The 17534-nt window shown below is 43.0% G+C and overlaps 1 protein-coding gene across 3 annotated transcripts; it reads right to left on the bottom strand.

The window, feature by feature from the left end:
* Positions 1 to 2926: 2926 nt before the first annotated feature.
* On the bottom strand, positions 2927 to 16132 carry LOC141182596 (uncharacterized). Of its 3 annotated transcripts, XR_012257928.1 has the most exons (5): positions 15990 to 16132; positions 15809 to 15906; positions 9292 to 9382; positions 4830 to 7638; positions 2928 to 3635 (listed from the first exon to the last, which is right to left on the bottom strand). XR_012257928.1 is itself a non-coding variant. In XM_073660753.1 (4 exons), the coding sequence occupies exons 1-4, from the start codon at positions 16072 to 16074 to the stop codon at positions 6614 to 6616; spliced, it is 1299 nt and encodes a 432-aa protein (XP_073516854.1). In that variant the 5' UTR covers positions 16075 to 16132; the 3' UTR covers positions 2927 to 6613. The 3 variants fall into 3 exon arrangements, 2 of the variants coding, with proteins under 2 accessions (XP_073516854.1, XP_073516855.1); XM_073660753.1 differs by having other exon boundaries at positions 2927 to 7638; XM_073660754.1 differs by having other exon boundaries at positions 2927 to 7635.
* Positions 16133 to 17534: the final 1402 nt, after the last annotated feature.

The following is a 17534-nucleotide window of genomic DNA, read 5'->3' as shown; positions in this document are numbered from 1 at the left end:
GCATGTGTTTTTTCCTGTGTGTATGAGCATGCATGTGTATTTTTCTGTGTGTAAGCGTGCGTGTGCATTTTTCTGTGTGTGTGAGCGTGCGTGTGCATTTTTCTGTGTGTGAGAATTTTTCTATTTTCCTGTGTGTATGAGCGCATGTGTATTTGGCTATGTATAGTAGATGTTACACACACGCCCGGACTGACTGGCGTGAGTGTGGTTAGTAATGCCACTGGACCATGAACCGAGGAGTGCCTGGAGGGGCGTGACTAAGTATCAACTTGGTCCGACCAAGGTCGCACGGCGGCTCAGTCGACTCCGTGAACCAGGGAGGAACCGAGCAGAGGGACCAGGTGCTACTCCAGGTCAGACCCCGGTCACAGCTGTTTGCCCACACCGGGGAATGCAGGAACAGGCAGGCATGGCTGGTATGCAGACAGATGGGTACTGGCAGGCACGGCTGGTATGCAGACAGGTGGGTACTGGCAGGCACGGCTGATATGCAGACAGGTGGGTACTGGCAGGCACGGCTGCTATGTAGACAGGTGGATACTGGCAGGCACGACTGCTATGCAGACAGGTGGGTACTGGCAGGCACGGCTGGTATGCAGACAGGTGGGTACTGGCAGGTAGGAACGCAGGCAGGATAGGGACCAGTACAGACTGGGATACAGGAACAGAGCCACAGATGCGGCAGACAAGCAGAGCAGAGCAAAACCCGCAGATGCGGTAAATGAGCAGAGCAGAGCAAAACCCACAGGTGCGGTAAACAAGCAGAGCAGAGCAAAACCCGCAGGTGCGGTAGACAAGCAAAGCAGAGCAAAACCCGCAGGTGCGGTAGACAAGGAGAGCAGAGCAAAACCCGCAAGTGCGGTAGACATGCAGAGCAGAGCAAAACCCGCAGGTGCGGTAGACAAGCAGAGCAGAGCAAATCCCACAGGTGCGGTAGACAAGCAGAGCAGAGCAAAACCCGCAGGTGCGGTAGACAAGCAGAGCAGAGCAAAACCCCCAGGTGCGGTAGACAAGCAGAGCAGAGCAAAACCCACAGGTGCGGTAGACAAGCAGAGCAGAGCAAAACCCGCAAGTGCGGTAGAAAAGCTAAGCAGAGCAAAACCCGCAGGTGCGGTAGACAAGCAGAGCAGAGCAAAACCCGCAGGTGCGGTAGACAAGCAGAGCATAGCAAAACCACAGGTGCGGTAGACAAGCAGAGCAGAGTAAAACCCGCAGGTGCGGTAGACAAGCAGAGCAGATACACACAAGGGACTTACAATGAAGTAGCGAGTGGACAAGTAGTGGAAACAGACAAGATACAGGACAGGACCTGGCAACTCAGTTGCACAGAACACAAAAGTGTTGCTCAGGCACCTCCTACTGGGTGGAGGGGGTTTAAGTATCCAGTGACTCACAACAATAGGCTGGGGACCCATTAGGAGTGCGCACACAGTAACTACAAGAATCAGGCAGTAACCGCGCCGCCGCCCTAAGCAATCAGACAAGAGACATGCACACAGCAGGCACTGGAGCAAAGTGTGCAGCCTGGACTGATAGGTAAGATGGCGGTATTGCATGGTGGGAGATGGTAAGCCATGCCAGCATACCGCCAGGTATGTTACAGTAGAGATCAGATGATCAAAACTTCAAGTAAAAAATACAGTATAAAGTGAAAAGCTATCTAACCCCTGCATGTGTGATACTCCCCAGACCCGTGTATCTAATCACATCATCATGCATGATACTACACAGACCGGTGTATCTAATCCCATCATCATGTGCGATGTTCCCCAGACCGGTGTATCTCATCCCATCATGTGCGTTGTTCCCCAGACCGATGTATCCAATTCCATCATCATGCGTGATACTCCCTATCGGCCTCCACAGAGTAGAATGCACTCCCCATCGGCCTCCACAGAATAGAATGCACTCCCCATTGGCCTCCACAGAGTAGAATGCACTGCCCATTGGCCTCTATACACTATAATGAACTCATTGTTCTCCCGCTACTCCGGTCTCTGTAGCGAGGGGCCCGCACATCTCAGCACAGTGGACTCCATGTAGTGACGTCATCGCCCCCGCTGTCAGTGCCTGCATCAGTGACGTAAGACGCAGAGGGGGATCGATGGGAGCGTCACACTCCCTCACTCAACATTGCTTTCAACTGTATCGGCAACAAGTCAATACAGTTCAATTTGTGAGGATGGGCAGGGGAACTGGAGATGGGCCCCTCCCCCTCAACCGGCTCACAGGCCCCACATCAGCCACATATGATACACTACATTGAGACCTGTATCTATTCCCAGCGTGTTACTCTAAGCGTATCTAATCACAGACGATACACTCCGCATATCTAATCCCAGCTTATGATACAGCTATCAGCACCATCTAACAGAATCGGTGCTGCCAGCTGTCCTTAGTGACACTATACTCGTCAATATAACTGGCAGTCACCAACAAAATGGCTCCACACTGTGATCCTAAACTTCATCCTCTCTTATCCTGTTACAAACACCCAGAAGGGGAGGAGAGGAGCGACATCACACACAGAAGAGCAGATCCAGCCCCAATTTACTGCAGTCCGTAATGTGAGTTAGTTGTACACTAGGTTTTCATGTCAAATATCAGCAGCTGCTCCCCCCAGTGTTTAAAAGTGGAAATACCAAACCTTTTAAAATTATTTTTCATATTTTATTTAGTTAAAAACAAATAATATTTTTGAAAAAAATTAAAACATTAATACTTTACATTTTTTCAATTGTTGAAAAAAAAATGTTTTGATGGCACCTTCCCTTTAAAGGATGAACTAATATAGTGTGTGGAGTGATAGTCGGCAGTAACCACTTCTTGTTTAGTAGATGAAGTTTCTCAGAGGTAAGATGTGTTTCTTGCAGACAAATCAAGGCAGGTTTTTCCATTTAAAGATACTGAAAGATCACCTGTCTTTTAACACTAGAAGAAAGACCCCTTACATTCCAGCTATTTGCACTGACCCCGCCATATTTAATGCAGTAGATATGTCGTTTCCAATATCCTATCAGCAGAGCATTTCCATTTTACATAGCTTGTTAAGCGCATATTACAAGATTGTCGACAATATAAAACATATCCAAAAAAATAAAAAAGACCTCCCCCTCTCTATAAAACCCCAACCATAATAGTCAGATATAAAACACCTTTCTCCGGGTGAGAGACTGGGCGAAGTATTTCCATAGCTGTCGCTTTTAAAGTAGAAAAAATGGCGGCTCAGTCACTGTTGAACATATGGGAGAATCCCACCTAGAACCTAAGCCCCCTTGGGGGATAATTCAACCCCAATTAGGCAAGAAAAATGTGATATAATCATAATAGAACCTGAAGAAAAAAACAACATTTGTAAAGAACTGTCCAACAAGCAGGGACACACTTCTTCCCATATACTTGCGAATCACTGTGTTTTTGAAGAATTAGGGTTTGTACCACAGGATCTTCAACTTTTAACATCTCAAATGTGATCCCGGCGTATTTGCCTCTCATTCATATTGAGCCAGTGAAGGGTTTATGAATCTTGAATAAAGTGCACAGTACCTCGGGCTACCACCCTTAACTTGGCAGGGTATATCATTGAATATCAGGATCTGGAGAAATTTATGGATGCTTCCCACGCTGCTGGTTCACTGAAAACATCAATTCAGAAAGGTTTATTAAATTGCTGTTTTTATTAAATGCGTTTAAAAGTGACAAGCACTTCTTCAGGAAACAACTACATACTGACAAAACTGTGCAAGACAGTGTAAAGGCTTGAGTTTTGAATTAAGGCTCCAAATCAACACATAACTGACTTGTGTCAAAGTTCACTGGATTGCGTGCATTTCAGTTATATAAAGAAATACCTCCAAAAAAATGTATAACAATTCATATACTACAAACCTATTCGACATGATTTAAAAATAATATATATATATATATATATATATATATATAAGTTCAAATGTTCGCTAAAATAAATGTATTTATTCACTTATTCTAATAGCAGGAGTTGGGCTAGAACCTATGTCTCTATAGGGAAACCCACTGTGTCCTGTGTTCTTTACTCATTAAGCAGCTATGTGTATTTAGGAATTAACAAAAGATTAAAAAGAAAAGCAAATCCAAGGGTAGGAGAAAAGTTTGTAAAAAACTTGTAGTTCATTGTATGTCAAAAAAAAATCTTGTTTTATTTATTTTATTTAATATGTCTTTTGATGAGCTAAAATGCTCTTATCCGAATTCCTCTAAATTTTATTTTAGTTTATTATATTTGTTACAGTCCATTTGTCGTGTTTCATATGTCAGAATATTATTTTGTGGCATTATACTGATATGTGTGTCTTTCATCAATTACTGTATAATTTTATTAGAAGGAAAATAAATATCATTATAAATTAATTCCACGCTTCCTTTAATTAATTTGTTAAATGAGCACATTATGAGCTCGTTCTACAGCTTATAGGAGGGTTAAGGTTTCAAGCCTGATTATTAATTTCAGCCAGTTTTCAAAGAATTCAGTAGGAAAGGAGCCTTCTATTTTTTTCAGGCACACCAAGAAGTGGTATATCTTTGAGCCTTGACCTATTTTCAAGATCATCTGTTTCTGCCAGCAGTGCTGATATTTGCTGTTCTGCAAGCCTGTTCTCATTGCTTTTATCGGCTATCTGGTCCTCAATGGCACTGACTTAGCCTTCCACTGCCCCTGCTCTATTTTCTGCAGTTTGAGTCATATACCTGCTGTCTCATCTTTAAGACCACCAAAATGTACATTGAAAGCAGAGAGAGAATTTACAATTTCCCACTGCAATGAAAACATCTTTTAAAGTAGGTTACTCAGGTACCTGTATGTCCCATTGGTGCAGGTTAGGCCGTGGAGCAGTGAGTATTGTGCCACATGCAATTTTGTGGTCTTTTCATCCCCTTCAAAGAGGCTGCCTCTCCCATCTCCTGCACACCCAACTCCTCCACTTGTAGCCCGTGCACAGGTGTGGGGTAGCTGTTATAAGGCCACTGTCACCTGCTGAGACCTGTGTTTCTGTGCAGGCAAATTGCTACAGCAAGGCCACCACTTCCCTCCTCCTCGTCTCCCCTGCTCAATCTGTCTCCAGCGTGACAACCGTGGTGTCATCTTAGAGCTGAGAACCTGCTTCTCCCGCAGTCTTTATGTGGCTTTTCCTGGTCATTTTTTTCCCCTGGAGCAAACTACTTCCACACTCAGACAATTAACTGGTAGATGTATGCCGATTTTCAAGATGGTCATCAGGTCCTATATTGGATAAATAGCTAGATGCTCGGACGGAGCTCCTACATCTGCTTGTTCACATATGTCGTCAGGGTTGTTGCACACAAGTACTGCTGCTTTCTGTGTGAGTGGGATAGTCGTGCAAAAGAATATGGCAACAAAAAAAGGGACTGGCCTCTCCAACATTCACTTGAGCAAGGGAGTAAACTGTCCTGCATCCACAAGTCGAGGATCCACCTAGGCAATGGTGGTAACAAAATCTTATCAAGTTGGGCCTGATGAAGAACTTCGTAAAGGCTATGGATAAAAAGGTAAAAGCATTCATGAATCTGATTGATAACTTTCCAAGGTTAAGTGAAGCAAATATAAAAGAAGGAGTCTTAATTGGACTTCAGATTCGTAAGCTTCTTCAAGATGAGCAGTTTCTTCATTTGTTCCAGGGCAAGGAAAAGTCTGTATGGTTTACATTTGCATTTGTGGTAACTAACTTTTTGGGAAACTCAAGAGCAGATACAGTAACTATGAAGAGTTGGTGTTATTTCTACTCAAAACATGTAAGGATCTTGGCTGTAACATGTCCTTAATGATTACAATATAAGAAATTAGACTTTTTTTCCACCAAACTGTGGAGTAGTGAGAGACGAGGATGGTGAGAAATGTAACGAAGATATTGCAACTATGGAGAAAAGATATCAAGGAAGATGAAATCCATCAATGCTTGCAGATTACTGTTGTATAATTTTAAGAGATGACCCGATACAGGAGTACAAGAAACAAGCAAAAAAACAGTTGTCACTGAATGAGGACTATTTTGTAGTGCAATTTCTGTAACTGTTTAAATTCGCAATAGGGTTTAGACAGGTTTTAGTTATTTGAATTGTTTCTAAGTTTTCTCTAAATATCAGAAAATTGGCATAACAAAATATTCTGCATCTGTATATTTATTGAAATAATAATGTTTCAAAGTACTGGAACTTTTATCATTAAATTATATGTAGCAGTAAAATGAAAAACTCATTGTCCAATTTGAATTCAGGAGGTCAAATTCATTAAGAAATGGCTAAGTTCATAACGGAACCTGACAACTTTTACAAATATGTAAAACAGTGTTACATGATCTGAAAGGTCCATGAGCTAGATTCTTCAGCTGCTCAGTCAAGACGCGCAGCCTCTGTACAGGTCCCAGTACCTTCCTCTCCTCTTCAGCACCAATCAGTTAGATAAGTGTGGGGCTTGAGGCGAGATCAATTCTCTCACTGATCAGGAAGGACACTCATTGTTCTCGGTCACAGGAAGCTACCTTCAGTCTATAGGACGCACTCACTTATTAGCATGATTTTTTCTTGCTAAAAGTGTGTCTTTTCAAGTAAAACATTTTCCACATTAAGGATATAAAAAAGGCTTCTCCCCTCTGTGACTTCTCTGATGTCTAACAAGAGCTGATTTCTGGTTAAAACATTTCCCACATTCTGAACAGGAAAAAGGCTTCTCTCCTGTGTGAGTTCTCTGGTGCTTAAGGAGATTTGATTTCACTGTAAAACATTTCCCACATTCTGAACATGAAAAAGGCTTATCCCCTGTGTGAGTTCTCTGATGTGTAACAAGATCTGATTTCTGGTTAAAACATTTCCCACATTCTGAACAGGAAAAAGGCTTCTCCCCTGTGTGAGTTCTCTGATGTGTAACAAGATCTGATTTCTGGTTAAAACATTTCCCACATTCTGAACAGGAAAAAGGCTTATCTCCTGTGTGAGTTCTCTGGTGCTTAACGAGATTTGATTTCTCTGTAAAATATTTCCCACATTCTGAACATGAAAAAGGCTTCTCTCCTGTGTGAGTTCTCTGGTGCTTAACAAGATTTGATTTCCCTGTAAAACATTTCCCACATTCTGAACATGAAAAAGGTTTTTCCCCTGTGTGAGTTCTTTGATGTGTAACAAGATCTAATTCCTGGTTAAAACATTTCCCACATTCTGAACATGAAAAAGGCTTCTCCCCTGTGTGAGTTCTTTGGTGACTAAGAAAACTTGATTTCTTGTTAAAACATTTCATACACTTGAAACATGAAAATCTATTCTTTGCTGTGTGAATTTTTTGATGTTTAAGAAAAAACTTTTTGAGGGGAAAACTATTTCCATATTCTGACCGTGCAAATGGCTTCTTAGCTTTAGAAGCAGTTAGTTTTTTAATGCTTATTTTGTGACTTTGATTTTCCTTAGTAGTTGGTAATGAATCAGAAGATAGGACCTGTTTCAAAGGATCAAATGACACATCTTTGCTGTAAAGGGATGATGGTATATTTGGAGTAATAGCATTCCCTTCAATTGTATCCTGTGAGATCTCCAGCTCATCTGATTTGAAAATTGAAGATATCGGCTGTCCCTCTGATCTCCTAGTACAGTCATCTGCTAAGTAAAAAAATATATATTTGAATAAAATATTTTTGAAATTTATATTTTTGAACATTTCTACTTAAACTGTTAGTACAAATGGCAAGTTATGTAAAAATATTGATTTATTCACCAAGACAATGACAGTTCACAGTCTAATAGAAAACCTCATAGCATGAACCAGTAGAGTTTGGTGTTCAACTGTTTGTTCATTCTGCCTCCCAAATATGAAATATGCGAAAATTATACCAATAAAAATTTCTACTCATATCACAAAAAACAAGCCTCCACTCAGGTCCATAATCTGTCAACGGAAAAACAGAGGTTTCCACATCATTAGTGGCTCAAAAATGCTTGAAAAGCAACATGGCTTCCATAAACCAATCCAGCAAAATCAGCTCTTCCAAAATCAAATATGCTCCCTACTTAACTCAAATGGAAAGCACCACACCCTACTAAAGTTCACGCATAATGCCGGAAGCTGCCTGATACAGCCTTGTTCTCCGCTGGTTAAGTCTTCTGTGTTCAGCTTCCGTGTTGTGTATTTTCTTCTTAGTTTCTTCTTGTGATCCCAGCACGTTTACTGACTACTATTGTGTCTTCTGAATTTGTATTTTCTCTGCCCTTCTGGTTCTGATCCAGCAACCTGACTATTATTCTTGTCATGTCACACCACAGAACAGCAGGTAACACTAAGTCCAATCCTAAGGGTCTTTGTGTAAGTACAGATCCATGTAGAGGGGTTAAAGGGTGTAGGGCAAAACTTTGAGAGAGTAACTAGTGGTGAAACCTCTCTGGGGTAATTAGAGTATGCTTCTTGGTAGCTCCTGGCAGAGTTGCACTTATTTATGGTAGACCATTGGAGCTACTTATGAGTCCTGACCAGAAGAGCAGAGAAAGTATTAGTGCTCCCCATTTAAGGATAAATTGTATCTAAATTCTTTAGGATTGATAATATTATTTATGTCGTGGAGTGAATACATGAAACCAGGGCTCGAGTCATGCCAACATATCTCCTGCAGGCATGAATACATTTTTTTACAGCCATCAGCCACTCACAGCTTAGAGATATATCATGGCACAGGTGTAATGTTTTTTTGTATACTTTATCTATTTGAAGTAATTTGGTTTAAAAAGAAATTGAAAAGTAACGGTAAAGGGAAACTCTGTTATCATACAGAAATTCATACTTGGCCCTCACTGAATGTTTAATATTGCCGATCATAAAAGCGAGGTTTGGCCAGAAAGACTGGACCTGGTATTGTAGGGACCATATGAGCACATTCAGCGCCACAGAAGGGAGAGAAGGTATATTCATCTAATAAGATATCAGGGTTCTAGGAAGCCAATAGCATCATTACCCTCCACTTTCTCTTACATAATATTTTTCTTCAAGTGATTTTCTAACTTGTCAGCACTTTCTACATATGCTGTCATTTGGCTTGGTAGTTTACAGACCTGGGCAGGTGAGAGTTTGTAAGTTCTATAGAAAAGGAGTTTCAATGTCCAAAGTTATTTGAACAGTTTTTGGTGGAGGAGAATGCTTTGGTATAGATGCAAAATGGTGATCACACGATTGTGATACAGCTAGACTACATGACCGGTAAACCAGCCACAGCCTGTGACTGAGAAGAATCTGTGACTTCTCTGTATTTAGTGGTTATTACTCACCTGGGTAGTCATATGTAGGAATCTCCTCTTTACATCGCTCATCACCCCTCACATATGTCTCTGTAGTATTAATATGGGTCAGATCTTCACCCTGAAAGAAATATTGTACAAGTCACAGACAGATGGAGAAGTCACATCTATGATCAGTAGTGATGAGCGAGTACTGTAATATTCGTAAATCGCTATACTCGTAACGAGTACTTTGTAATAATTGCGTATTCGTTCCGAATAGCGAGTACAATGTAAGTCAATGGGAAATGCGAGTAATTTTCTGCTAGACCCTATACAAAGGGGCCTGGGGGCCTGAGGAAAAGGCTGAAATGGATGGGAAAGTGATGAAACAGAATGAAAAGAGCCTGGAGAATGAGCCTGCATGCATTTCTGACTCGCATATGGTTTCTGGGAATAAGTTTGTCGCAGTATTACGCCACTTTTACAGACACACAAGAACAACTACCAAACCTAACCTAAATTGCATTTAACAGGTCAAAAAGGTTAAGAAACAGTTTTTCCTGCACAATCACTTGTATATAAGGCTAAATAAACCAGAGAAGCCAAAAAAATATCCCTTTTAGCCTTTGTTCACACATACTGCTGTGGCTTTTTTTTTCTTTTTACAATTGGGAGGGCCCTGACTTATACATTTTGTAGGTCCCTCTGTCATGAATCATTTTTCAGTTTGCTATTCTCCAGCACTTTACAAGCACAGGTAGAAAGCATCAGTAGGTATGTAGATCTTTGACCTGAGAGGCCTCAGGTGGCTCTGTAACATGCGATTTGGAGGGACAGCTGTTACTTAAGACATTTGGACGGTCCCTCCATCATTGACACTCAGATAGTGGAATACACATTCAATAGCAGTTTACAATGTGCCCATTGTAGCGTTGGGCTTGACCCTCCTCCTCCTCCTCCACCTCCACCACCATGTGATACTGCGGCCCTAAATTCAAATGTTCAGAGGCCCTGCAGTAGGCAGGAAAGCTGAGTTTTGTAAGAGCCCTCATGTGGCCCTGTAACATACATTTTGAAGTGCCCTACTCTAGAGATTTTGGAGGTTGCTCGTGTACATCTGAGAGTGCCCTCACTTGCTCATATTGTAGGGCCCTCACTGTATTATTTAACTCATTTAGGGGCAGAGACTACAGAGAAAAAAAGCCAAGAGACGTGGAGTACTAGAAGGTAGCAGTGAGTACAGCCTGCGATCTTCAGGTATGGCTGAACTTAGTGAACCGGAAAAATAAAGCTGCACTAGTTAACTGGATGACGAGCTCAAATATATCACTTGTGCAAGTCAATGGACAAAGGATATATGGTGCTCCTCTCCAGGATGGGTTGGTGAAGCTTCTCCAAATGGCTCAGAAATTTTGATTGTCAATATTCCCCAGATTATATAGGAAGAGAAGACTTCTTGATATTGTACTACTTGGTCCAGTGCAGAATGTGCATCGTACTTCCAAAAATTACTCCTGGGGGCTGTGTCATAACTGCAGGGAGATTCCTTGACAAGGGCCTCCCTTGTCAAACATTATCTACGATGGAGTACTGTAGTAGTTGTGGCCCTCAATTCAAATTTTCAGAGGGCCATCAGTCGGTCATCAACAGTCAGTGTAAATTTCTATTGAATATGTATCCCCTATCTCAATCACAATGTGAGAAGGGCCTCCAACCTCCAATGACAAATATTAGTTTGGTAGGACCAATATACATTCCAGATTTGCCCACTGCACAATGTGCATAGGGTTTGTAAAAATTAGCCCTATGGGCTGAGTCATGGTTGATGCAGGAAGCCACCATTCCAAGGGTCTCCAATCACAAATCGTAGTTAGGCTGGAGAAGGAATACTGTCCTGGTTTGTCCACTGCACGATGTGCAAAGTTTGTAAAAATTAGCCCTATGGGCTGAGTCATGGTTGACGAAGCAAGGAATCTGTTTATGAGAAGGGGGTGACGTTAACAGCAGTAGCATGAATCTGCATTTTTGGGGAATTTAGGTTGGCTTGCTGTCATCTGGAGGGATTACAAATTGTGGAGATATCCAGTCCTTGTTGAATTTAATCAAAGTAAGTCTGTCTGCATTTTCCGTGGAGAGGCGTCTGAGCCTATCAGTGATGATTTCCCCAGCGGAACTGAAAACATGCTCAGACACCACACTAGCAGCAGGGCAGGCCAGCACCTCCAAGGCATATAAAGAGAGGTCGGGCCAAGTGTTCAGCTTAGACACTCAATAATTAAAGGGAACAGAAGCGTCAGAAAGGACACACGTATGGTCACTTAAAGTAACCCTTGACCATGTTCTGCAACTTATCCCTCCTTAGCATTTTTATAGGCACAGATAGCCCTTGCTGTTTTGTTGAAAATTGACCAATTTGGGCACATTTTCCCTCCACCTTCGTTGGAGCTGGTGTTCATGTCTCTCCCCATTATCCCTTGGTGTTGAAAAGAGCTGGTACCTCTGCCACCAGCATTATCTGAGGGTGATGTTTTCAGCAACTGATCTACAACGGCCCTCTTAAACGATTCCATTGTACAACCCCTGGCAAAAATTATGGAATCACCGGGCTTGGAGGATGTTCATTCAGTTGTTTAATGTTGTTGAAAAAAAGAAGATCACAGACATGGCACAAAACTAAAGTCATTTCAAATGGCAACTTTAGGGCTTTAAGAAACACTAAAAGAAATCAAGATTAAAAATGTGGTACTCAGTAAGGGTAATTTTTTTCAGACCAAGCAGAGGGAAAAAATGATGGAATCACCCTGTAAATTTTCATTTCCAAAACTAACACCTGCGTCAAATTAGATATGCTCGGGTGTCTGCATCTAAAAAGGAGTGATCACACCCTGGAGAGCTGTTGCACCAAGTGGACTGACATGAATCATGGCTCCAACACAAGAGATGTCAATTGAAACAAATGGGTGGATTGGACAACCTTTCAGGGTAGGATCTGATGTCCGTCAGGGCTGTCCTCTTAGCCCTTTGCTTTACGCCTTTGCAATTGAACCCTTCCTTAGAAGGATCGATTGTGGATCGTTGGAAGGGGTTCGGATGGGCAAGGCGGTGCCGGAGGCTATCTTGAGGGTAGTGGCCTACGTGGACGATGTCACCGTATTTGTTTCGTCGCAAGAGGAGGCAATGGTGGTGATGTCAGAAGTGGAGCGCTAATCGGAGGCATCCGGGTCCAAGGTCAACCAGGATAAGTGTGAAAATCTCTGGCTGGGAAGCGGAGATCCCGGGTTTGATCTTCTGGACACCCTCCCCGAACCCAAAGAACACGCCAAAGTCCTGTGCACTGAATTCGTCCAGGGTGATTACCCCATGAAAAACTGGGAAGGCAGAATCAAAGGTGTCGCCCAAAGAGTGGACCAATGGAAGGGTTGGTCTTTGAGCCTGAGGGAAAGGGTTGGCTTGTGCAAAGCTTTCCTGCTCCCCTTGCTAATCTACCTGGGCAGAATCTGTGTCTTGCCAAAGCCTCTCTGGACACGGGTCTACAGTCTGTTCTTCCAGATGCTATGGGGGAATAGACTGAACCTAGTCCAGCGGGAGGTCACTTACCACACGAGGAGACTAGGGTGATTGGATATGGTGAACCCGGTTGTGTTCCTAGTGAACACCTTCTTGAAAGTTAACGTGGCAAACCTCTGGAAGGAGAGGGCTCCTCCATGGGTATTATCCTGCAAGGGATGGTTTCAGCCATCAATCTTCAGGGGGAAGATTGAAAGATCCTCGCACAGTGCATGGGCATCTCCCGGCTTATGTTACCCCGGTTCTAAAAATGATCCACCGGTGGGGTCTGGGAATATGGGAGGTGAGGTCCCTCCCGAGGAAACTCCTCTATAGGAAGGTCTTGCTTTCTCATTTTCAGAGTCCATTGGTCCTCAAGAACTGCCCAAGTCGGGATCTGGAGTTTGGGTTCAGTTTGTTAAATTCTAGCAGGATCCCCAAGAAGTACTGTGACTTGACTTGGCGCTGCTTCCAAGGTAAGCTGTGTGTAAGGGGCAATTTGAAGTACAGGAGCTCCGAGGACAGGAATTGCTCACCCGTGAGGCTTGTGCTAACATGCTGGAAAGCATGGAGCACTTCCTGCTTCATTGTCCCTTTAATACAGAGGTGTACAACAGGGTGGGAGCTTCCATTGGTTGGCCACGGCAGGCTACTCTGTCCTATGCCGGGTGGGCCTATGGAGCGTTCGGAGACCTTGGGAGAAGGGACCGAACCACTTTATTCATACTAAGTGTGGTCAGGTATTTCATGTGGAACGCACATGTTTTAGTTTCGACGCAGAGTAAAATCCTAAGTGCAGATGAAGTTTGTAGGAACATCCTAGGTGACCTGGTGAAGGTACGTTCTCTGGAGTATGAAAGACTGGCTGCCCGGAGGGCGGCCCCTCTCTGGAGGGGCTTTTCCTTCAGGGTGCCTTAGTCCGGTAGTACTCCTATATCCAGGTGGTGGGCTGATGTCTTTTGTTTTGTATTTAAGTCTCCTGAATAGGTTTCCAAGCATCGAACATGAGCCTTGGATGGTGAGCATGTAGATTGCCTTTGCCCTGGCCTCTGCTCAACTTGGTATGGCAGATGCTACAGCCTATAATGTTTTTCTCTGAAGGACTTTCAGAAAAAAAAATTCCACACAGCAGCTGAACGCCCCTTTGCCCTGACTTGGCGCACAGAGGGGGTGCTCTTGGGAACAGATGACCCAGTTCTCACTCTGGGCAAACCACGACCCATTGGTGCCTATGTTGGTGCTACATATCCATCTTCCTCTGTGTTTCTGCCATGGCTATGCATGCCAACGGTCCAGCTCGAATCAGTGGACTCATCATCGACTACCTCATCTTCCATCTTATCCTCCTTCCCAGTTGACATTGTAGGCTGACCTGATAGCAACTGTGTCTCATCGTCAGCCTCCACCTCTGGAGACAAAAAATGATGTTCCGCCAAGTGTCTTTCTTCTGGCCATAGGTCCTCAAATACATAAGCATCAAGGCACGCCACCTCCTCTTGTCCCTCTTCAATGCTGCACAGAGCCAACCAAAGGATACGTACCAAACAGATCCTCGGAGTGGCCAAGCTTGGGGTCATATGTCTCATGTTGACTGATAATGGTTGGAGGAAGGAGAACCAGCTTCAGGATTGGATGGGCCAGCCTTCTGTATCCACAGTAGACTGTGTGGTCGTGGAAGATTTGTTGCTGCTTGACAAATGCGTAGAGACCTTGTCTGCTATCCAAGACAGAATCTGCTCCCACTCTTGTGGCTTCCACACACGTTTACGTTCCAGACCGGAAAATTTTTCCAGGAACATAGTGGATGAATCAAGCTTCTTCTGACCTGACACAGACTGAGTGCCTTCTCACGCACAACTGACACGTACCTTAACAAGTCTTTTTGGCATTTTGGGTTTTGTTGACAGAATTTCAGATGTTGATGGCACAAGCCAAGCTAGCTGTCACAGCCAAAATAGTGGTTAAAATGGCCTGGTGCGTGCTTTGTAGCAGGCAGTAGGAAATGCTTGGACTACTGCTTTGTGTATGGCACTCAATGATTGTTTAAGTGGACTAATATGGACAGAAGGCAGGCTGACACCCCAAAAATAGTGGTTAAAATGGCCTGGTGCGTGCTTTGTAGCAGGCAGTAACAAATATTTGGACTACTGCTTTGTGTAGGGCACAAAACACTATTTTTAAGTGGACTAATATGGACAGAAGGTAGGCTCTGACCCCTAAAACAGCAGGGAAAATAGACCGATGCTAAAAAAAAAGGCAGCACAAAATGCTACTTCTGTGTGTGATGGCAAAATATTGCTTTGCCTCTGACAAGAGCTGTTTTAATATGGACACTGGAAGAACACTACCTAATACACTTCCTACCTAATACACAATCTCTCCCTCCTTGTACTCTGACTTTGTTGTGTGTCTTCAGCTCTGAAAAGAGCTATTTTTTGATGGTATTATGGAGCTAGTGAGCGGCTCCTTTAAACACAGAACTAGTATACACTGCAGGTAGCCCTTAAAAGGGCTTTTGTTTTATCAAGAGGCCTAAACACTCTCCCTAGCAGCTCAGCGATCTCTCCCTATGCTTATAGAATGCAGGCTCCAGACGCAATGTGCACAAAATGGCGACGACAGGGCTTAAATAGACCCTATGAGGCTGGGTGGCCAGCCAATCACAGTAATGCCACAACCAAGATGTCTGAAAAATTACTGTGATTGGTTTTAAAGCCCAGCATGTTTAGTGGCTGCAAAGGAGGCGCCAAAACTGCAGGGCGGGACATTCGAATATAGCGAGGTGAGTACACAAATACTCGCAATATAACAAGTACCTGAATACCGTACTATCCGTGCGAATATTAATGAATACACTCACTCATCACTAATGATCAGCTCTAATCCAGCCATCTCCCCCATTCTCATTATACAAGTATAAACCATATAATTCTGGTGGATAAAACAAGACCGAACACAAGCCCTTCACAGCCATATACACATCACAGGAGAGATCTCATGACACCTTATCTCCATGTACCTGATGATCCTGAGGAATATTGTGATCTTCTTGTTTACAGTCCTGAGGAAGAAGAGGACGTGGACATCTCTCTGGTGTTGTCCTCTTACTGGATAGATCTAGAGGAAGCACATACAGGGACTGAATTCATTCTTTACATATAGACAATTATAGGCCATGTGTATTCAGTCCTGTCTATTACCTGGTGATGTGAGGGGCTGGGGAACCTCCATCATGACATCCTTGTACAGATCTTTGTGTTCTTCTAAATACTTCCACTCCTCCATGGAGAAATAGACAGCGACATCCTGACATCTTATAGGAACCTGACACACACAATGATAGAGTTATACCCCCAATTCCTTCATAGCTTTACTATAAAATGTTCCAGCATTCTCATTCCTAGCAGTGTCACCTCTCCAGTCAGCAGCTCAATCATCTTGTAGGTGAGTTCTAGGATCTTCTGGTCATTGATGTCCTCATGTATCAGGGGGTGAGGTGGAGGCCCCGTGATTGGGCTCTGTGGTCTTCCCCATCCCTCAGACACAGGGTCCTGACAGCGCTCACTAGAGGTCTTCTTCACTACTGTGTAATCCTGGTTATGGAGAGACACATTAATAAATCTCCCTCCAGACATTTCCAGAGTCCTCACCTCTCCAGTTCTGTCCATCTGTTATTCCCATAGATAAGAATGATGTAATGTGACGTCATCAGAATCTCTCACCTCTCCAGTAAGCCGGAAGAGGATCTCTAGGGTGAGGTGTAATATCCTCTCCGCCATCTTGTCTGTGTCCATATTCATCTTTAATGCGTAATTCAGGAAAATTCTCCTCTATAGAAGATATTCACTGAGAGGATTCGATATTGTAGAGACCTGAATGAGAAGTTGAGCAGATGTAACATCATAAAAGCCCTGTGTAATAATACAATTACTGGACATATTAAGGGAAACATTTGAGGAGATTTATATTTTACAGTATCTAGTTTTTTTCTTTACATCTACTAATAAAGCCTATATATTTTAGGCCACAGACAACAAGCAGTTTCTTTCTCATAGACTCATCTTCCTTATTGCTAATTCTCATCTCATTTACCAACACTGGAATCGGCATTAGCAATACTGCAGGAGATATTGATTAAGCGTCACATGAGAAATAACTACTTTATGATGAAGACGAAATCTTCATCTTCCACTACGGCTCTATAAACGTATTTGGCCAGAGTCAGTCACTGACTACATCACCACCGGCCGCCTATATGTTTCCCGTCTTCACCGGATTGTCATCTTCTATCAAGTTAGATCTCAGGTCTGATTCACACTTAGAAGTTTGAGGCATTTATAAAAGCTTGTTTGTAAGACCACAAAGACAGGAGTTATTTGATACCAACATTTCCATGTACAGTGTTTTATGGGGTTTCAAAACAAAGTGTGAATCTCAAATTGAAATCATTGTTGTTGAGATTTTGTGTAAATTTCATAGCCTCCTCCTGTGTGCCTCCCCACATCAGGAGGAGGTTGTCGATAAATCGACCGTACCATACGTTTTTTTTGGGCTATAAATTTTGCTCTCATGGTAAATGTGTTGCTCCTCCCTTTTGGACATTAATCCAATGACGGTGAAAATTTGCTGCCCATACTTACTTCCCTCTTTTGTAAAAAATAAGTTAGTAACATAGTTTTTAAGGTTGAAGGAAGACTAAGTCCATCTAGTTCAACCCATAGCCTAACATGTTGATCCAGAGGAAG

Source organism: Phyllobates terribilis, unplaced genomic scaffold (assembly GCF_046119375.1).
Source record: "Phyllobates terribilis strain yellow unplaced genomic scaffold, ASM4611937v1 Scaffold_35__1_contigs__length_13245226, whole genome shotgun sequence".
Lineage (NCBI taxonomy): Eukaryota > Metazoa > Chordata > Amphibia > Anura > Dendrobatidae > Phyllobates > Phyllobates terribilis.
The sequence above is the reverse complement of the archived record's forward strand: the minus strand, read 5'-3'. Positions and strand labels throughout refer to the sequence as shown.